Source organism: Lonchura striata, chromosome 31, assembly GCF_050655825.1.
Source record: "Lonchura striata isolate lonStrDom1 chromosome 31, ASM5065582v1, whole genome shotgun sequence".
NCBI lineage: Eukaryota > Metazoa > Chordata > Aves > Passeriformes > Estrildidae > Lonchura > Lonchura striata.
The window spans coordinates 9,248,878-9,264,186 of record NC_140733.1 but is presented as its reverse complement, the minus strand read 5'-3'; the positions used below and the strand labels follow the sequence as shown (position 1 = coordinate 9,264,186).

Below are 15,309 nucleotides of genomic sequence, written 5' to 3'. Positions count from 1 at the left end.
AATTTCGGTGCGATCCGCCGCCCCTCCCGCCGCTCGTGCGTCACCGTCAGCGCTGACGCGGCCCCGCGCCCCCCCGGGCCCGGTGTTCCCCCCGGCCGGGGGGCGGCCCGGGCCGGTGACGCGGCGCTGACGCGGGGCCGCGGGCGCATAAAGCGGCGGCCCCGGGCGGCGGCGCGGGCGGAGGATGCTCCGCTCCACCAAAGGCGCCTCCAAGGCGCGGCGGGACCAGATCAACGCGCAGATCCGCGCCCTGCGCGACCTCCTCCCGCTGCCCGACGGGGACCGGCCGCGCCTCTCCTACCTGCACGTCATGGCGCTCGCCTGCATCTACACCCGCAAGGGAGCCTGCCTGCGGCCAGGTGCGCGCCGGGACCGAGCGGGGACCGGGAGGGACCGGGAGGGGACCGAGCCGGGACCGAGCCGGGACCGAGCGGGGACCGGGAGGGAGCGGGGACCGAGCGGGGACCGAGCCGGGAGCGAGCCGGGAGCGAGCCGGGAGCGGGGACCGAGCGGGGACCGAGCGGGCACCGAGCAGGAGCGGGGACTGAGCGGGAACCGAGCTGGGACCGGGGACAGAGCGGGGACCAGGAGGGAGCGGGGACCGAGCGGGGACCGAGCCGGGAGCGGGGACCGAGTGGGGATCGGGAGGGAGCGGGGACCGAGCGGGAACCGAGCAGGAGCGGGGACCGAGCGGGGACCGAGCGGGAACCGGGAGGGAGCGGGGACCGGGAGGGAGCGGGGACCAAGCGGGAACCGGAGACCGAGTGGGGACCGGGAGGGGACCAGGATGGCAGCGGGGACCGGGAATGGAGTGGGGATGCAGCGGGGAACAGGAGCGAGGATGGAGCCGGGATCGGGGATAGAGCGAGGATAGAGCGGGGATGGAGCCGGGATCGGGGATGGAGCGGGGATGGACCGGGGATGGAGCCGGGATCGGGGATGGAGCGGGGATGGAGCCGGGATCGGGGATGGAGCGGGGATGGACCGGGGATGGAGCCGGGATCGGGGATGGAGCGGGGATGGAGCCGGGATCGGGGATGGAGCGGGGATGGAGCCGGGATCGGGGATGGACCGGGGATGGAACCGGGATCGGGGATAGAGCGGGGATGGACCGGGGATGGAGCCGGGATCGGGACCGGGATGGCAGCGGGAACCGGGGACGGAGCGGGGACAGCACCGGGATGCAGCCGGGAACGGGACCGGGATGGCAGCGGGGCCCGGGATTGAGTAGAGAACGGCAACGGGATGGGACCCGCTCCAGGGATGGCACCGGGATGGGAGCGGGGACCGGGGCGTGGACCGGGGACAGGGACCGGGACCGAGACAAGGACAGGGACAGGGACCGGGGCCGGGGCCGGTGCAGCACCGCGGAGAGCGGCCGGAGGTTCCCGTTCAGCACCGCGGAGAGCGGCGGGGACCGGGCGGGGCAGCGGGACAGGGACCGGGACGGGTGACAGGGACCGGGATTGGGAACCGGGATCGGTGACAGGGACCGGGATCGGTGATAGGAAGCGGGATTGGGAACCGGGATCGTGACAGGGACCGGGATCGGTGATAGGAACCGGGATTGGGAACCGGGATCAGTGACAGGGACCGGGATCGGTGATAGGAAGCGGGATCGGGAATCGGGACCGGGATCTGTGACAAGGACTGGGATCAGTGACAGGAACCGGGATCGGTGACAGGAACCGGGATTGGGGATCAGAACCGAGATTGGGAACCGGGATCGTGACAGGGACCGGGATCGGTGACAGGAACCGGGATTGGAGATCAGAACCGAGATTGGGAACCGGGATCGGTGACAGGAACCGGGATCGGGAATCGGGACCGCGATTGGGGACAGGGACCGGGATTGGGGATCAGAACCGGGATTGGGAACTGGGATCGTGACAGGGACCGGGACCGGGAATCGGGACCGGGACCGGGAATCGGGAGCGGAACCGGCCGCACACCGGGAGGGCTCCGGTGCCAGCGGCGGCTCCGCGGGTGACGCTTCGGGGCCGCAGGGGCAGCGCCGGAGCGCCGGGCGGGCGCTGACCGCTGTCCCCGCGTGTCCCCACGCCAGGCCCGAGCCGGGGGGCGCCCCTGGAGCTGCTGGGGGGGCCGGAGCTCGCCGACCTGGTGGCCTCGCTGCCCGGCTTCCTGCTGGCCGTGACCCGCGAGGGGAAGCTGGTGGGGGTCACCGACAACGTGGCGCAGCACCTGGGCCACTCCATGGTGAGCGCTGGGCCGGGCGGGGGTCCCGGGGGGCGCTGGGGGTCCCGGCGGTGCCGGGGGCTCACCCCGGCCTCCCTCCCTCCCTGCCCCCCCAGGTGGACCTGGTGGCACAAGGGGACAGCATCTACGACCTGCTGGACCCCGCCGACCACCCCCTGGTGCGGCACCAGCTGAGCCTGCCCGGGCCCCCCCAGGCAGGTGGGTGGGGGGCTGCGGGGTCTGGGGGGGTCCGGGGGGTCTGGGGGGTCTGGGGGAGCGGGGAGGGAAGGGACAGGACAGATGGAGAGATACTGGGATGGACAGGACAGAGGGATGGACAGAGGGGTGGACAGTAGGACAGAGGGATGGACAGAGGGACAGAAGGGTGGACAGAGGGACAGAGGGATGGACAGAGGGGTGGACAGAGGGAGAGAGGGGTGGACAGAGAAGTGGACAGAGGGACAGAGGGATGGACAGAGGGACAGAGGGGTGGACAGAGGAGTGGACAGAGGGACAGAGGGATGGACAGAGGGACAGAGAAGTGGACAGCAGCACAGAGGGATGGACAGAGGGGTGGACAGAGGGACAGAGGGATGGACAGAGGGACAGAGGGATGGACAGCAGCACAGAGGGGTGGACAGAGGGATGGACAGAGGGACAGAGGGGTGGACAGAGGGACAGAGGGGTGGACAGAGGAGTGGACAGAGGGACAGAGGGGTGGACAGAGGGGTGGACAGCAGCACAGTGACCGCCGCCCCTCTCCCCCAGAGCGCCTCTTCCGCTGCCGCTTCACCACCTCGCGCGCCTCGCGCCGCCCCAGCGCCGGCCGCAAGCTGGTGCTGCTGCGGGGGCGCTTCCAGGAGCCCCCCGGGCCCCCCGGCGCCGCCCCCGCGCTCTTCGTGGCCTTCTGCGCCCCCCTGGACCCCCCGCCCTGGCCCTGCCCCGACTGCCTCCTGCTGCCGGCCTTCCAGAGCCGCCACGCCCGCGACCTGGCGCTGCTCGACGTCTCGGACAGGTGGGACGGGCGGGCCGGGGTCCCGAGCGCCCGGCTCGGGGGGACGCGCGAGTGACCCCGGCCCGGTGTCCGCAGTGTCCTGGTGCACCTGGGCTACGGCCGGGCTGAGCTGCTGGGCCGCTCCTGGTACCGCCTGCTGCACCCCGAGGACCTCGGCCACGTCGCCCGCCAGCACCTGCGCCTCGGTCAGTGCCCCGGGTGTCCTCTGGGTGTCCTCTGGGTGTCCTGGGGTGTCCCCAGAGGGTCCTCTGGGTGTCTGCGGGGTGTCGTCGGGGTGTCCCTGGTGTCCCCGGGGTGTCCTCTGGGTGTCCCGGGGTGTCCCCAGGGTGTCCCCAGGATCCCCAGGGTGTCCCCAGGGTGTCCCTGTGCCCTCCTGGCCTGTCCCTGCCATTCCCTGTCCCCGCTGACCCCTCCCTGTCCCCGCTGACCGCTCCTGTCCCCACTGACCCCTCCCTGTCCCCACTGACCCCCCGTGTCCCCGCTGACCCCCCGTGTCCCCACAGCCGCCGCGGGGCCGGAGGCTCGGGCCGAGCTGGTGACGCGGCTGCAGCGCAAGGACGGCCTGGGCTGGACGTGGGTCTACGCCCGCCTGCGGCCGGAGGGGCCGGCCCTGCTCGCCCACAACTTTGTCATCAGGTCAGTGCCCAGCGGGCAGCGGGCAGCGGGCAGTGGTCAGCACTCAGTGGTCAGTGGTCAGTGCTCAGTGGTCATCAATCAGTGCTCAGCACTCAGAGGTGGGTGCCCAGTGGTCAGTGGTCAGTGCCCAGTGGTCAGTGGTCAGTGGTCAGCACTCAGAGGTGGGTGCCCAGTGGTCAGCAGTCAGTGCTCAGTGGTCAGTGGTCAGTTCTCAGTGGTCAGTGGTCAGTGGTCAGCATCCAGTGGTCAGCACTCAGCAGTCAGTGGTCAGCATCCAGTGGTCAGCACTCAGCGGTCAGCGGGTCCTGGCCACCCTCGGGGCCGGCCGCTGGCCGCAGTGCCGCTGACCACCGTGTCCCCCCGCAGCGAGGCTGAGGCCTGGTGCCTGCGGCAGCAGCTGGCGGCCGAAGCCCCCCCGGGACCCCCGGAGCCGTTCGGGCCCGGCCTCGACTTCCCCGGCAGCGACCTCGGCCTGGACCTCGGCCTGGGGCCCGGCCTGGGCGATGACGTCGGAGCCATCGGCCTGGCGGTCAGCGTGGGACACGGCCCTGCGGCCACCGCTGACCACAGCCTGGCGGTCAGCGTGGGACACGGCCCTGCGGCCACCGCTGACCACAGCCTGGCGGTCAGTGTGGGACACGGCCTCGGACACAGCCTCGGACACAGCCCTGCGGCCACCACTGACCCTGGCCTTGGGGCCACCATCGGCCACGGCCTCGGAGCTGCCCTGGGCAGTGGCGTGGAGCCCGGCCTGGGGCCTGGCCTCGGACACAGCCCTATGGCCACCACTGACCACAGCCTGGCGGTCAGCCTCGGACACAGCCTTGGACATGGTGCTGCGGCCACCACTGACCACAGCCTGGCGGTCAGCCTCGGACACAGCCTTGGACATGGTGCTGCGGCCACCACTGACCACAGCCTGGCGGTCAGCCTCGGACAAAGCCTTGGACATGGTGCTGCGGCCACCACTGACCACAGCCTGGCGGTCAGCCTCGGACACAGCCTTGGACACAGCCCTGCGGCCACCACTGACCCCGGCCTCGGAGCCACCATTGGCCACGGCCTTGGAGCTGCCCTGGGCAGCGGCGTGGAGCCCGGCCTGGGGCCCGGCCTCGGACACGGCCTCGGACACGGCCTGGGAGCCAACGCTGCGGCCACTGTGGACCCTGGACTTGGGGCCACCATCGGACACGGCGCCGTGGCCGCCGCTGACCCCGGCCTTGCCCCGAACGTCGGCCACGGCCTCGGCTCGGACGCCGGCATCGGCCTGGGCGTGGGAGGCGCCCTCAGGGTGGACATCGGCGCCGACCTCGGGACTGACCTCGGGGAGGACGGTGCGGCCGCGGTGACCGCCGGCATCGGGGCCGGCGTGGCCCTCGGCCTCGGGCCCGACCTCGGGGCCGGCGTGGGGCTGGGCCTCGGCGCCGCCGCGCTGCCGCCGGACATCGGAGTGACCGCCGGGGCCGGACTCGGCCTGGGAGCCGCCCTGGGAGCCAGCGCGGGATCAACGCTCCCGCCCGGCGCCGGACTGGCCGTGGGAGCCGGCGCCGGCCTCGGACACAACAACGGCCTCGGACACAACTCCGGCCTCGGACACAACTCCAGCCTTGGACACAACTCTGGCCTGGGACACAACTCCGGCCTTGGACACAACTCCGGCCTCGGACACAACTCTGGCCTTGGACACAATGCTGGACTCGGACAAAATTCTGGACTCGGACACAATGCTGGCTTTGGTCACAACCCCGATCTTGGTCACAACCCCGGCCTCGGACACAACAGCAGCCTTGGACACAATGTTGGCCTTGGTCACAACCCTGGACTCGGACACAGTTCCAGCCTCGGACACGGCGCCGGGCTCGGACACGACGCCGGGCTCGGACACGACGCCGGGCTCGCCGTCGGCCTGGCGGCCGGAGCACCGCTGGGGCCGGGGCTGGACGCTGGCCCGGCCGTGGGCGCCACGCTGCCGCCGGGCGGCCCCGGCCCCGCGCTCGGCTTCGCCCTGGGCGCCCCCATGGCCGCGCCGCGCCCCCCGCTCGGGCCGGGCCGCCCGGGGCTGGGGGTCCCCGAGACCCCCGCGGGCGGCACCGAGACCTGGACCCCCCCCTACACGCCGCGGCAGGCGCCGCCCTTCGCCTTCGGGCCCCCCGAGCCCCCCGAGGCCGAGAAGCTCCCGCCGAGCCCCGAGAGCCCGGGCGGGGTCCCCGGGGGTCCCCCCGGCGCTCTGCTGACCCCCGAGACGTCGCCGCCGCCGCCGCCCGCGGCCCCGGCCGCGCCCGCGCTGCGCCGGCTGCTGCTGCGGGGGCTGGCGGCCATCGCCGCCCGCGGACCCCCGGCCGGAGACCCCCGGCCCCGGCCGCCCCCGCCCCGGTCGCCCCGCGACCCCTTCCATGAGTTGTATCAACTCCCCCAGAGCCGCCTCCAGGACGCCTTCCGCAAAGGTGGGCGCCGAGCGGGGGTCCCGGGGGGCTTGGGGGGCTTGGAGGGGTCCCGGGGGTCCCGGGGGCTTGGGGGGGTCCCGGGGGTCCCGGGGGTCCCGGGGGCTTGGATGGGTGCTGGGTGGTCCCGGAGTCTCCGGGGCTTTTGGGGCGGGTTTTGGGTGGGTTTTGGGGCGGCTTTTCGGGGCTTTTGGGTTTTATTCTGGCGGGTTTTGGGGGTTTTTTTCGGTGGTTTTTGGGGGGTTTTAGGGGTGGTTTTTGGGGCAACTTTTCAGGGGTTTTGGGTTTTATTCTGGCGGGTTTTGGAGGGTTTTTGAAGTGGTTTTTGGAGGCTTTCTGAGGTGGTTTCCAGGGTGGTTTTGGGGGGGTTTTAGGGCGGTTTTCAAAGTGGTTTTGGGGCAGTTTTTTGGAGGGTTTTTGAGGTGGGTTTTGGGGCAGTTTTGGGGTTTTTTTTTCGTTGGTTTTTGGGGCGGTTTTTGGCACGTTTCTTGGGGGGTTTTGGAAGGGTTTTTGTGAGGTTTTAGGGTGATTTTGGTGGTTTTTAAAATGGTTTTTGCGGGGTTTTGGGGCAGGTTTTGAAGTGTTTTTTGGGTTTTTTTTTTGGAGCGATTTTTGGGGTGTTTCAGGCGCGGTTTTTGGGGGCATTTCGGGGTGTCCCTGACGTGTCCCTCTCTCTGTCCCCCGCAGCCGGAAGCCAGCGCGCCCCGTCGTTCTGAACTAAGTCTGTGACGCGACTTGCCCCCAGTATGGCATATTGTCATTGTCACCCCGGCCCGGCCAGCGCCCCCCGGCCCGGCCGCCCCCGCCGCCCCCCGGGGCCGCTCGTGCTAATTTAACTCGTAACGAGTCTCTAAGGTAATTGGGGGGGGGCTGGTGGCCCCCCCTCCCCCAGCCCGGACGCCTGGGGACCGTCCCTCGTGTCCCCTCCCCCCCCCACACCTCGTCCCCTCCCCCCGCGCCAGGACCCGTCGCCAAAATTATTTTGGGTCGCTGGGGTGGGGGCTGGGACCCCCCCCCGTCCCCTCCCCCAGCCCGGGGTGTCCCTGTCCCTTTGTCACCCCCCTGGTCCCTGTCACCTCCCCCCAACCCCCAGCCCCGCCCCCACCTCGGGCTCTGCGTTTTTGGCAGAGCCCCCCCCCCAAAAAAAAAACCTGTGTCCCCTCCCCCCCCGTGGGTGTCACCCTCAATGTCCCCAAACGCGGGGGACCGAGGCACGATGTGGCTTGATGTCCCCAAAGTCCCCAATGATGTCCCCAAGGTCCCTAGTGATGTCCCCAAGGATGTCCCCGATGTCCCCAAGGATGTCCCCAAAGTCCCCATGATGTCCCCAAGGATGTCCCCGACACCCCCGAGCCCCTGGGGCTGAGGCACAATGTGGCTCGGTGTCCCCAATGTCCCCAAGCCCCTCCAAGGGACATCCTGGCCTGATGTCCCCAACGTCCCCAATGTCCCCAATGTCCCCAATGTCCCCAACGCCCCCAATGTCCCCAATGTCCCCAACGCCCCCAATGTCCCCAATGTCCCCAACGCCCCCGCCCCGCACACGTCGCAGCGCGATGTCACCGAGCCCACGGCGCCGTCCCCAGCTCCGTGTCCCCGACGTCCCCAGGGGCACCCGGGACCCGCTCGTCACCCGCACCAAGGACTGACACACCCCGGTGTCCCCGGTGTCCCCGGTGTCCCCAACCCACGGACTGAGCCTGTCGCGACCCGGCGTCCCCAGTGATGTCCCCGGTGTCCCCGATGATGTCCCCGGTGTCCCCAAAGTCCCCCGACGATGTCCCCGGTGTCCTCCCGGCAATAAAAACGTGTCCCCCGATGTCCCCGCGCCTGCGGCTGCTCCTTCCCGGGAACCGGGGAAATTTGGGGAGGGGGACAGAGGTTGGGGGGCGGGGGGGACGCAGGAATTGGGGACAACTCGGGGGTTTGGGGGGGGACACAGAAACTCGGGGGGGAGGGTCCAGGATTGGAACGAGACGGGAATTTGGGGGGGACGATGGAATTTGGGAGAGATGCCGGGAATTTGGGGGGGGTTTGGGGGAATTTAGGGGGGATTTGGAGGGGATTTCGGGGGGGATTTGGGGGATTTTTGGGGGGATTTTGGGGGGATTTTGGGTGGGATTTAGGGGATTTTTGGGGCGATTTGGAGGATTTTTGGGGGGATTTTTGGGGGGGATTTTGGGTGGGATTTGGGGGATTTTTGGGGCGATTTGGGGGGATTTGTGGAGATTTGGGGGGATTTGGGGGCTCCGGGGTCTCGCCGGAGCCGCCTGGCCCCGCCCCCAGCGCAGAGGCCACGCCCACAAGCCTCAAACCACGCCCCCGGAGCGAGAAACTGGGCTCGTGACGTCACGGGTCTAATCTGCATAACCCCGCCCCGTTGTGCCGAGGCCACGCCTCCTCCGCCCCGCGCATGCGCAGCCCCTCCCGGCGCCGGCGCATGGCGGTGAGTCCCGGACTGGTCCCAGCGACCCCAAACTGGGACCAGTGACCCCAAACTGGAACCAGTGACCCCAGACTGGGACCGGAGACCCCAGACTGGGACCGGAGACCCCAAACTGGGAGCGACCCCCTCGGAACTGGGTCCTGACCCTCCTCCCCACCCCCAAACTGGTCCCAGCGACCCCAAACTGGTTCCAGTAACCCCAGACTGGGACCGGAGACCCCAAACTGGGACCAGTAACCCCAGACTGGGACCGGAGACCCCAAACTGGGAGCGACCCCCTCGGAACTGGGTCCTGACCCTCCTCCCCACCCCCAAACTGGTCCCAGTAGCCCCGTACTGGTCCCAGTAGCGCTGTACTGGTTCCAGCATGCCGGACTGGTCCCGGCTCCGCGCCGGCCCCGGGGACCCCCAGACCCTTCCCAGTGACCCCCAAAATCCTCCCAGTAACCCCCAGTATCCCCCAGTCCCGCCCAGTGCCCCCCTCTGAGCCCTCCCAGTGACCCCCAGTAGCTCCCAGTCCCCCCAGTCTCCACCCCCAGTCCCTCCCAAACCCCTCCCCATCCCCCCAGTGCCCCCCAATCCCCCCCAGTCTCCCATCCCAGTGCCCCCCAGTACCCCCCAATCCCCCCCAGTCTCCCATCCCAGTCACTCCCAGTGCCCCCAGTGCTCCTCAATCCCTTCCCAGTCCCCTCCCAGTCCCTCCCAGTGCCCCCAGTGCCCCCCAAACCCCCCAATTCCCATCCCAGTGCCCCCCAGTACCCCCCAATCCCCCCCAGTCTCCCATCCCAGTCCCTCCCAGTGCCCGCCAATCCCCCCAATCTTCCCTCCCAATCCCTCCCAGTGCCCCCCACTCCCCCAATCTCCCCTCCCTGTCCCTCCCAGTCCATCCCAGTCCCTCCCAGTCCCTCCCAGTGCCCCCCAGTGCCCCTCAATCCCTTCCCAGTCCCTCCCAGTCCATCCCAGTCCCTCCCAGTCCCTCCCAGTGTCCCCCAGTGCCCCTCAATCCCTTCCCAGTCCATCCCAGTCCCTCCCAGTGCCCCCCAGTGCCCCTCAATCCCTTCCCAGTCCATCCCAGTCCCTCCCAGTGCCCCCCAGTGCCCCCCAGTCCCCTCCCAGTCCCTCCCAGTCCATCCCAGTCCATCCCAGTCCCTCCCAGTGCCCCCCAGTGCCCCTCAATCCCTTCCCAGTCCATCCCAGTCCCCCCCAGTGCCCCCCAGTCCCCCCAGCCCCCGGCCCCCGTCGCCCCCGGCCATGGGGCGGCTGCTGGGGGGCTGCCTGTGGCTGCTGGGGGGGCTGGCGCTGCTGCAGACCCTCTACCTGCGGGGGCTGCCCCGGCCGCGCCCCCCGCCCGCCGCCCCCCGCCGCCCCCCCCGGGGGGTGCTGGACGCTTCTGGAACCTTCCGCGTGTACTGGGACGTGCTGGGGGCGCCCCCGGGCTGGGCGCGCAGCCCCCGGCCCGAGCTGGTGCTGGCCACGCACGGGACCCCCGGGCGGGCGGCGGCGGCGCTGGGGGGCGGCTGGGGGGGCCCGCTGGCGCTGGCGGTTTTTGGGGAGCCCCGCCGGGGGCTGCGGGAGCTGCTGGCGGCGCTGGGGGGTCCCTGCCGGGCCCTGCGCGGCCGCCTCCGCCTGCAGCTGGTGCTGGCGGCGGCGGGACCCCCGCCCCAATTCGGGGCGCGCCCCCCGGCCGGGCCCGGCGGCTGCCGGGGGGCGCTGGCGCGGCTGGCGGCCGCCGACCCCCCCAGCTACAGCCTGGGGGTGCCGTACCCCGGGAACCTGCTGCGGAACGTGGCCTGGCAGGGGGCGGCCGGCGGCGGCCCCGCGCCGCGACCCCCGGCCCAGCTCTGGGGGCGCTTCGTGCTCCTGGTGGATGCGGACGTGGTGCCCAGCCCGGGGCTGCGCGAGGCTTTCCTGGAGATGCTGAGGGACGGGGGGCTGGACCCCCGGAACTGGGGGGGACAGGGGGGGATGGACCTCCGGATCTGGGGGGGACAGGGGGGGATGGACCCCCGGAACTGGGGGGGACAGGGGGGGATCGACCCCCAGAACTGGGGGGGACAGGGCGGGATGGACCCCCAGAACTGGGGGGGACAGGGCGGGATGGACACCCAGAACTGGGGGGGACAGGGCGGGATGGACACCCAGAAATGGGGGGGACAGGGGGGGATGGACACCCAGAAATGGGGGGGACAGGGGGGGATGGACCCTCGGAACTGGGGGGGACAGGGGGGGATGGACCCCCAGAAATGGGGGGGACAGGGGGGGATGGACCCCCAGAACTGGGGGGGACAGGGGAACCCCAGAGCTTTGGGGGCTCCTGGTGGCCTGAGTGACCCCAATGCTCTGAGTGACCCCAAAACCCTCAGTGACCCCCACGCCCTGAGTGACCCCAATATCCCAGGCCACCCCAATGCCCTGATTGACCCCCACACCCTGAGTGACCCCAAAACCCTGAGTGACCCCCATGCCCTGAGTGGCCCCAATGCCCTGATTGACCCCCACACCCTGAGTGACCCCAAAACTCTGAGTAACCCCCATGCTCTGAGTGACCCCAATGTCCCAGGCCCCCTCAACGCCCTGAGTGACCCCCACGGCCAGAGTGACCCCAAAACCCTGAGTGACCCCCACGCCCTGAGTGGCCCCCATGGCCAGAGTGACCCCAATGCTCTGAGTGACCCCCACGGCCAGAGTGACCCCAAAACCCTGAATGACCCCCACGCCCTGAGTGACCCCAATGCTCTGAATGACCCCCATGGCCTGAGTGACCCCAATATCCCAGGCCACCCCAATGCTCTGATTGACCCCCACGCCCTGAGTGGCCCCCACTCCCTGAGTGACCCCCACTCCCTGAGTGACCCCAATGCTCTGAATGACCCCCACGCCGCGGAGCCGCCCTGGGCCCGGGCTCTCTTCGTGCTGCCGGCCTTCGAGGTGCGGGCGCGGCGGCGGCCGCCGGGCTCCAAGGCGGAGCTGCTGCGGCTGTGGGCGGCGGGCGAGGCGCGCCCGTTCTACGCCGCGCTGTGCCCGCGCTGCCAGGCCCCCACCGACTTCGGCCGCTGGCGGGCGCTGCCCGCGGGGCCCCGGCTGCGTGTGGCCTACGAGGCGGCCTGGAGGGACCCCTGGGAGCCGTTCTTCGTGGCCCCCGCCCGCGGCGTGCCCCCCTTCGACGAGGGCTTCCTCCAGTACGGCTTCAACCGCATCAGCCAGGTCTGACGGGGTCTGGGGGGGCCTCGGGGGGCGTGGGGTGGCCCTGCTGGCCTTGGGGTGGTCATGGGGTGGCCCTGGTGGCCTTGGGGTGGTCATGATGGCCTTGGGGTGGCCTCAGGGGTCATGGGGTGGTCTTAGGGGCTGTGGGGTGGTCGTGATGGCTGTAGGGTGGTCTGGGGGTCATGGGTGACCATGGGGTGGTTGTGGGGTGGTCATGGTGGTTGTGCTGTCCTTGGGGTGATCTTGGGGGCCTTGGGGTGCTCTGGGGATTTTGTGGGGGGGTCTCTGGGGTTGCTCTGGGGGGTCTCCAGGGTCTCACAGGGACCCCTCCGCGCCCCCAGGCCTGCGAGCTGCACGTGGCTGGGTTCCGCTTCGCGGTGCTGGACGGGGCCTTCGTCACGCACCGGGGGCTGAAGGAGCCGGGCCGGTTCCACCGCAGCCGCGAGGCCGAGCTGGGCCAGAACCGGCGCCGCTTCCGCGCCTTCCGCCGGCGCCTGCGCCAGCGCTACCCCGGCTCCGCCCGCCGCTGCTGAGCCCCGGGGACACCTGGGGACACCTAGGACTCTCCAATGGACACCTGGGGGCACCTGGGACAGCTGGGGGACACCTGGGACAGCTGGGGGACACCTGAGAACCCCCGAGGGACACCTGGGAACCCCCAGTGGACACCTGGGGACACACCTGGGACCCCCCAATGGACACCTGGGGTCCCTCCGTGGACACCTGGGACACTGGGGACACACCTGGGAACCCCCAGCAGACACTTGAAGGATCTGCTGTAAACACCTGGGGACACCTGACACAGCTGGGGACCGGCCGGGACACCTGGAACACACCTGGGACACCTGAGGACCCTCCAATGGACACCTGGGACCCCCCAATGGACACCTGGGGCCCCTCCGTGGGGGTGACCGAAGTAAGAACCAGTGCAGACCAGTAAGAACCAGTGCAGACCAGTGCCCCGCAGCAAACTACATCTCCCAGCATGCACCGGCTGCCAACATGGCCGAACTTCCGCTCCTATTTGAAAAAAAACACAGCTCCCAGGATGACTCGGAAACAACATGGCCGCCCAGCAACTTCCGGTTTTGCTGGTTAAAAAGCCGAACTTCAGTTCCCATCATGCATCAGAAGGGCGCGGCCGGAAGTGGCGGTCATTTATGGGACTACAGCTCCCGTGATGCACCGGGGGAAGTAACCGACTTCCGGCCCCTGTGCCTGAAATGGCGGCCGTGCGCAGCAGCGCCCCCTGGCGGGCAGCCGGGTCAAATTTGGGGAGGGGGCGTGGCCTGGGAAGGGGGAGGGGCAAAAGGGGGATTTTGGGGGGGGGCAATGGGAGGAGGGGCAATCCCAAATTTGGGAAGGGCGGGGCCGCGGTGGGGGGAGGGGAACTGAAATTCCAGGCGGGGGGAGGGGCAGGATCCCAAATTTTTTGGGGGGGGGGGGCTGGGGGTTGTGACCCCCAAATCCAGGGGGAGGCTCCGATTGGACGGCGACACCCCGAATTTGGGGGGCAAGAAGAGCCCGGAGCGCGGCATCGCGGTTAATAAACGATTTTTATTCTTTGCCATTTCCACCCCGGTTCGACTCCCGTTAATTCGCCGTTAAAGTGCTGCAAAGGGAACAGGTTTCGGTCTCCTGGGGTCGCTTTTTTTATTATTTTATAAATCTTTCATTTATTTAACCTTTCCCCCCCCCCCAAAAACAACAAAAAAAAATTCCTCATAAACAAAACTTTTTTTTTTTTTAATCCCGGGACGCCTGACGCACCTTTGGACTTTGGGGCAGAACAAGAGAGAAACGGGCGCTTTTATCAAGTTATGGTACAAAGGGTGTAACAAATAAACAGAAAAGCAGCCACAAAACAGCTAAAAAAAATAAAAAAGGGAAATAAAGCTGAGGGAAAAGCTCGGGAGCGGCCCCGGGCTGGCTCCGTTCCCCCGGAGTCATTCGAGCTCCGGGTCTTGTGCCTCGGATTCCATTTCCCACTCTCCGTTCCAGAGGTCAGAGCTGTGCTTTTTTGGTTTATTTTTATTAATAAATCCACTTTCCCCGCTTTATTTTATTAACAAACCCGTGCTTTTGGTGTGTTTTTATTAGTAAATCCAGGCTTTGGGCTTATTTTAGTAATAAATTCATGGGTTTGGTTTATTTTATTAATAAATCCATTTTTTTTCTTGTTTATTCTGCTCAATAAGAACACTTTTTTTTGTTTATTCTGCCCAATAAATCCTTTTTTTTTTTTAGTTTATTTCTTGGGATAAATCCATTTAATTTTATTTTTAAATAGATCTCCTTTTCTTTGGTTTATTTTCTTAACAGATATAATTTAATCTGTTAATTATTTTATTTAATTCATTTTTATCTCCATTTCTTTAATAAATCTTTTATTAATGGATCCACATTTTTACTTTGGGTCTTTTTTTAGTAATTCTATTTCACTTGCTTCTTTCTTTGGTAAATCCACTTCTTTTGCTTTGTTTTTTTTCTAATATATCCACCTTTCTGGTTAGATTTTATTAAATAAATCCACAGTTTTGGCTGTTTTCTTAAATAAAAAATCCACAGCTTTGGTTTAATTTCTTGCACAAACCAAAAAGCCAAAATTTTTGAATTAAATCCGTTGACCTAACAGAATCTTCAGCCCTAAAAAAAAAAAAAAAAAAAAAAAAAAAAAGCCAAAAAAATGAAAAAGGTGGAAACGAAGGGGGCAAAAAAACGACAGGAAAAAAACACGCAAAAAAAAAAAAAAAAAAAGAAAAAAGACCAAGAAAAAAGATTTTAAAAAAAATTCATTTCCACGAACCAAACACTGGAAATATTTGGGAGGATGGGGGGGGGAGGAGGCAGGAAAAAAAACCCAATAAAAATACAAAAAAAAAACCAAAAAAAAAAGGAAAAGGATTAATGGGGAGAGAAGAAGTGAAGCTGTCGGCACGAGGGGGGACCCCAAAATCCGAGGGGGAGCGACCCCCAGCCCCTCCCCCCCTCTGTACACACGGGGGTCCCTCCGTGCCGGCCTATGTACAAAAAAACCCCCGGGGTCACCCCTGACACCCTGGGGTCACCCCTGACACCCTGGGGTCACCCCAACCACCCTGGGGTCACCCCTGAGCACCCTGGGGTCACCCCTGAGCACCCTGGGGTCACCTCAGACCACCCCGGGGTCACCCCCAGACCACCCTGGGGTCACCCCTGAGCACCCAGGGGTCACCCCTGACACCCAGGGGTCACCCCCAGACCACCCCGGGGTCCCCCCGACCACCCTGGGGTCACCCCAGAGCACCCAGGGGTCACCCCTGACTGCCCTGGGGTCACCCCAGAGCACCCAGGGGTCACCCCTGACACCCTGGGGTCACCCCGACCACCCT

At 66.8% G+C, this 15,309-nt stretch overlaps 2 protein-coding genes across 2 annotated transcripts; both read left to right on the top strand.

Annotated features, from left to right (window-relative positions):
- The first annotated feature begins 168 nt into the window (after positions 1 to 168).
- LOC146764919 (uncharacterized) lies at positions 169 to 8,107 on the top strand. The gene is made up of 8 exons (XM_085563745.1): positions 169 to 359; positions 2,066 to 2,217; positions 2,313 to 2,415; positions 2,965 to 3,211; positions 3,287 to 3,396; positions 3,715 to 3,847; positions 4,214 to 6,291; positions 6,976 to 8,107. The coding sequence occupies exons 1-8, from the start codon at positions 185 to 187 to the stop codon at positions 7,002 to 7,004; spliced, it is 3,027 nt and encodes a 1,008-aa protein (XP_085419871.1). The 5' UTR covers positions 169 to 184; the 3' UTR covers positions 7,005 to 8,107.
- Positions 8,108 to 8,578: 471 nt separating this feature from the next.
- On the top strand, positions 8,579 to 13,514 carry LOC146764918 (uncharacterized). The gene is made up of 2 exons (XM_085563866.1): positions 8,579 to 11,938; positions 12,280 to 13,514. Exons 1-2 carry the CDS (start codon positions 9,986 to 9,988, stop codon positions 12,469 to 12,471), a joined length of 2,145 nt encoding a protein of 714 aa, XP_085419992.1. The 5' UTR covers positions 8,579 to 9,985; the 3' UTR covers positions 12,472 to 13,514.
- The last annotated feature ends 1,795 nt before the right edge of the window (positions 13,515 to 15,309 follow it).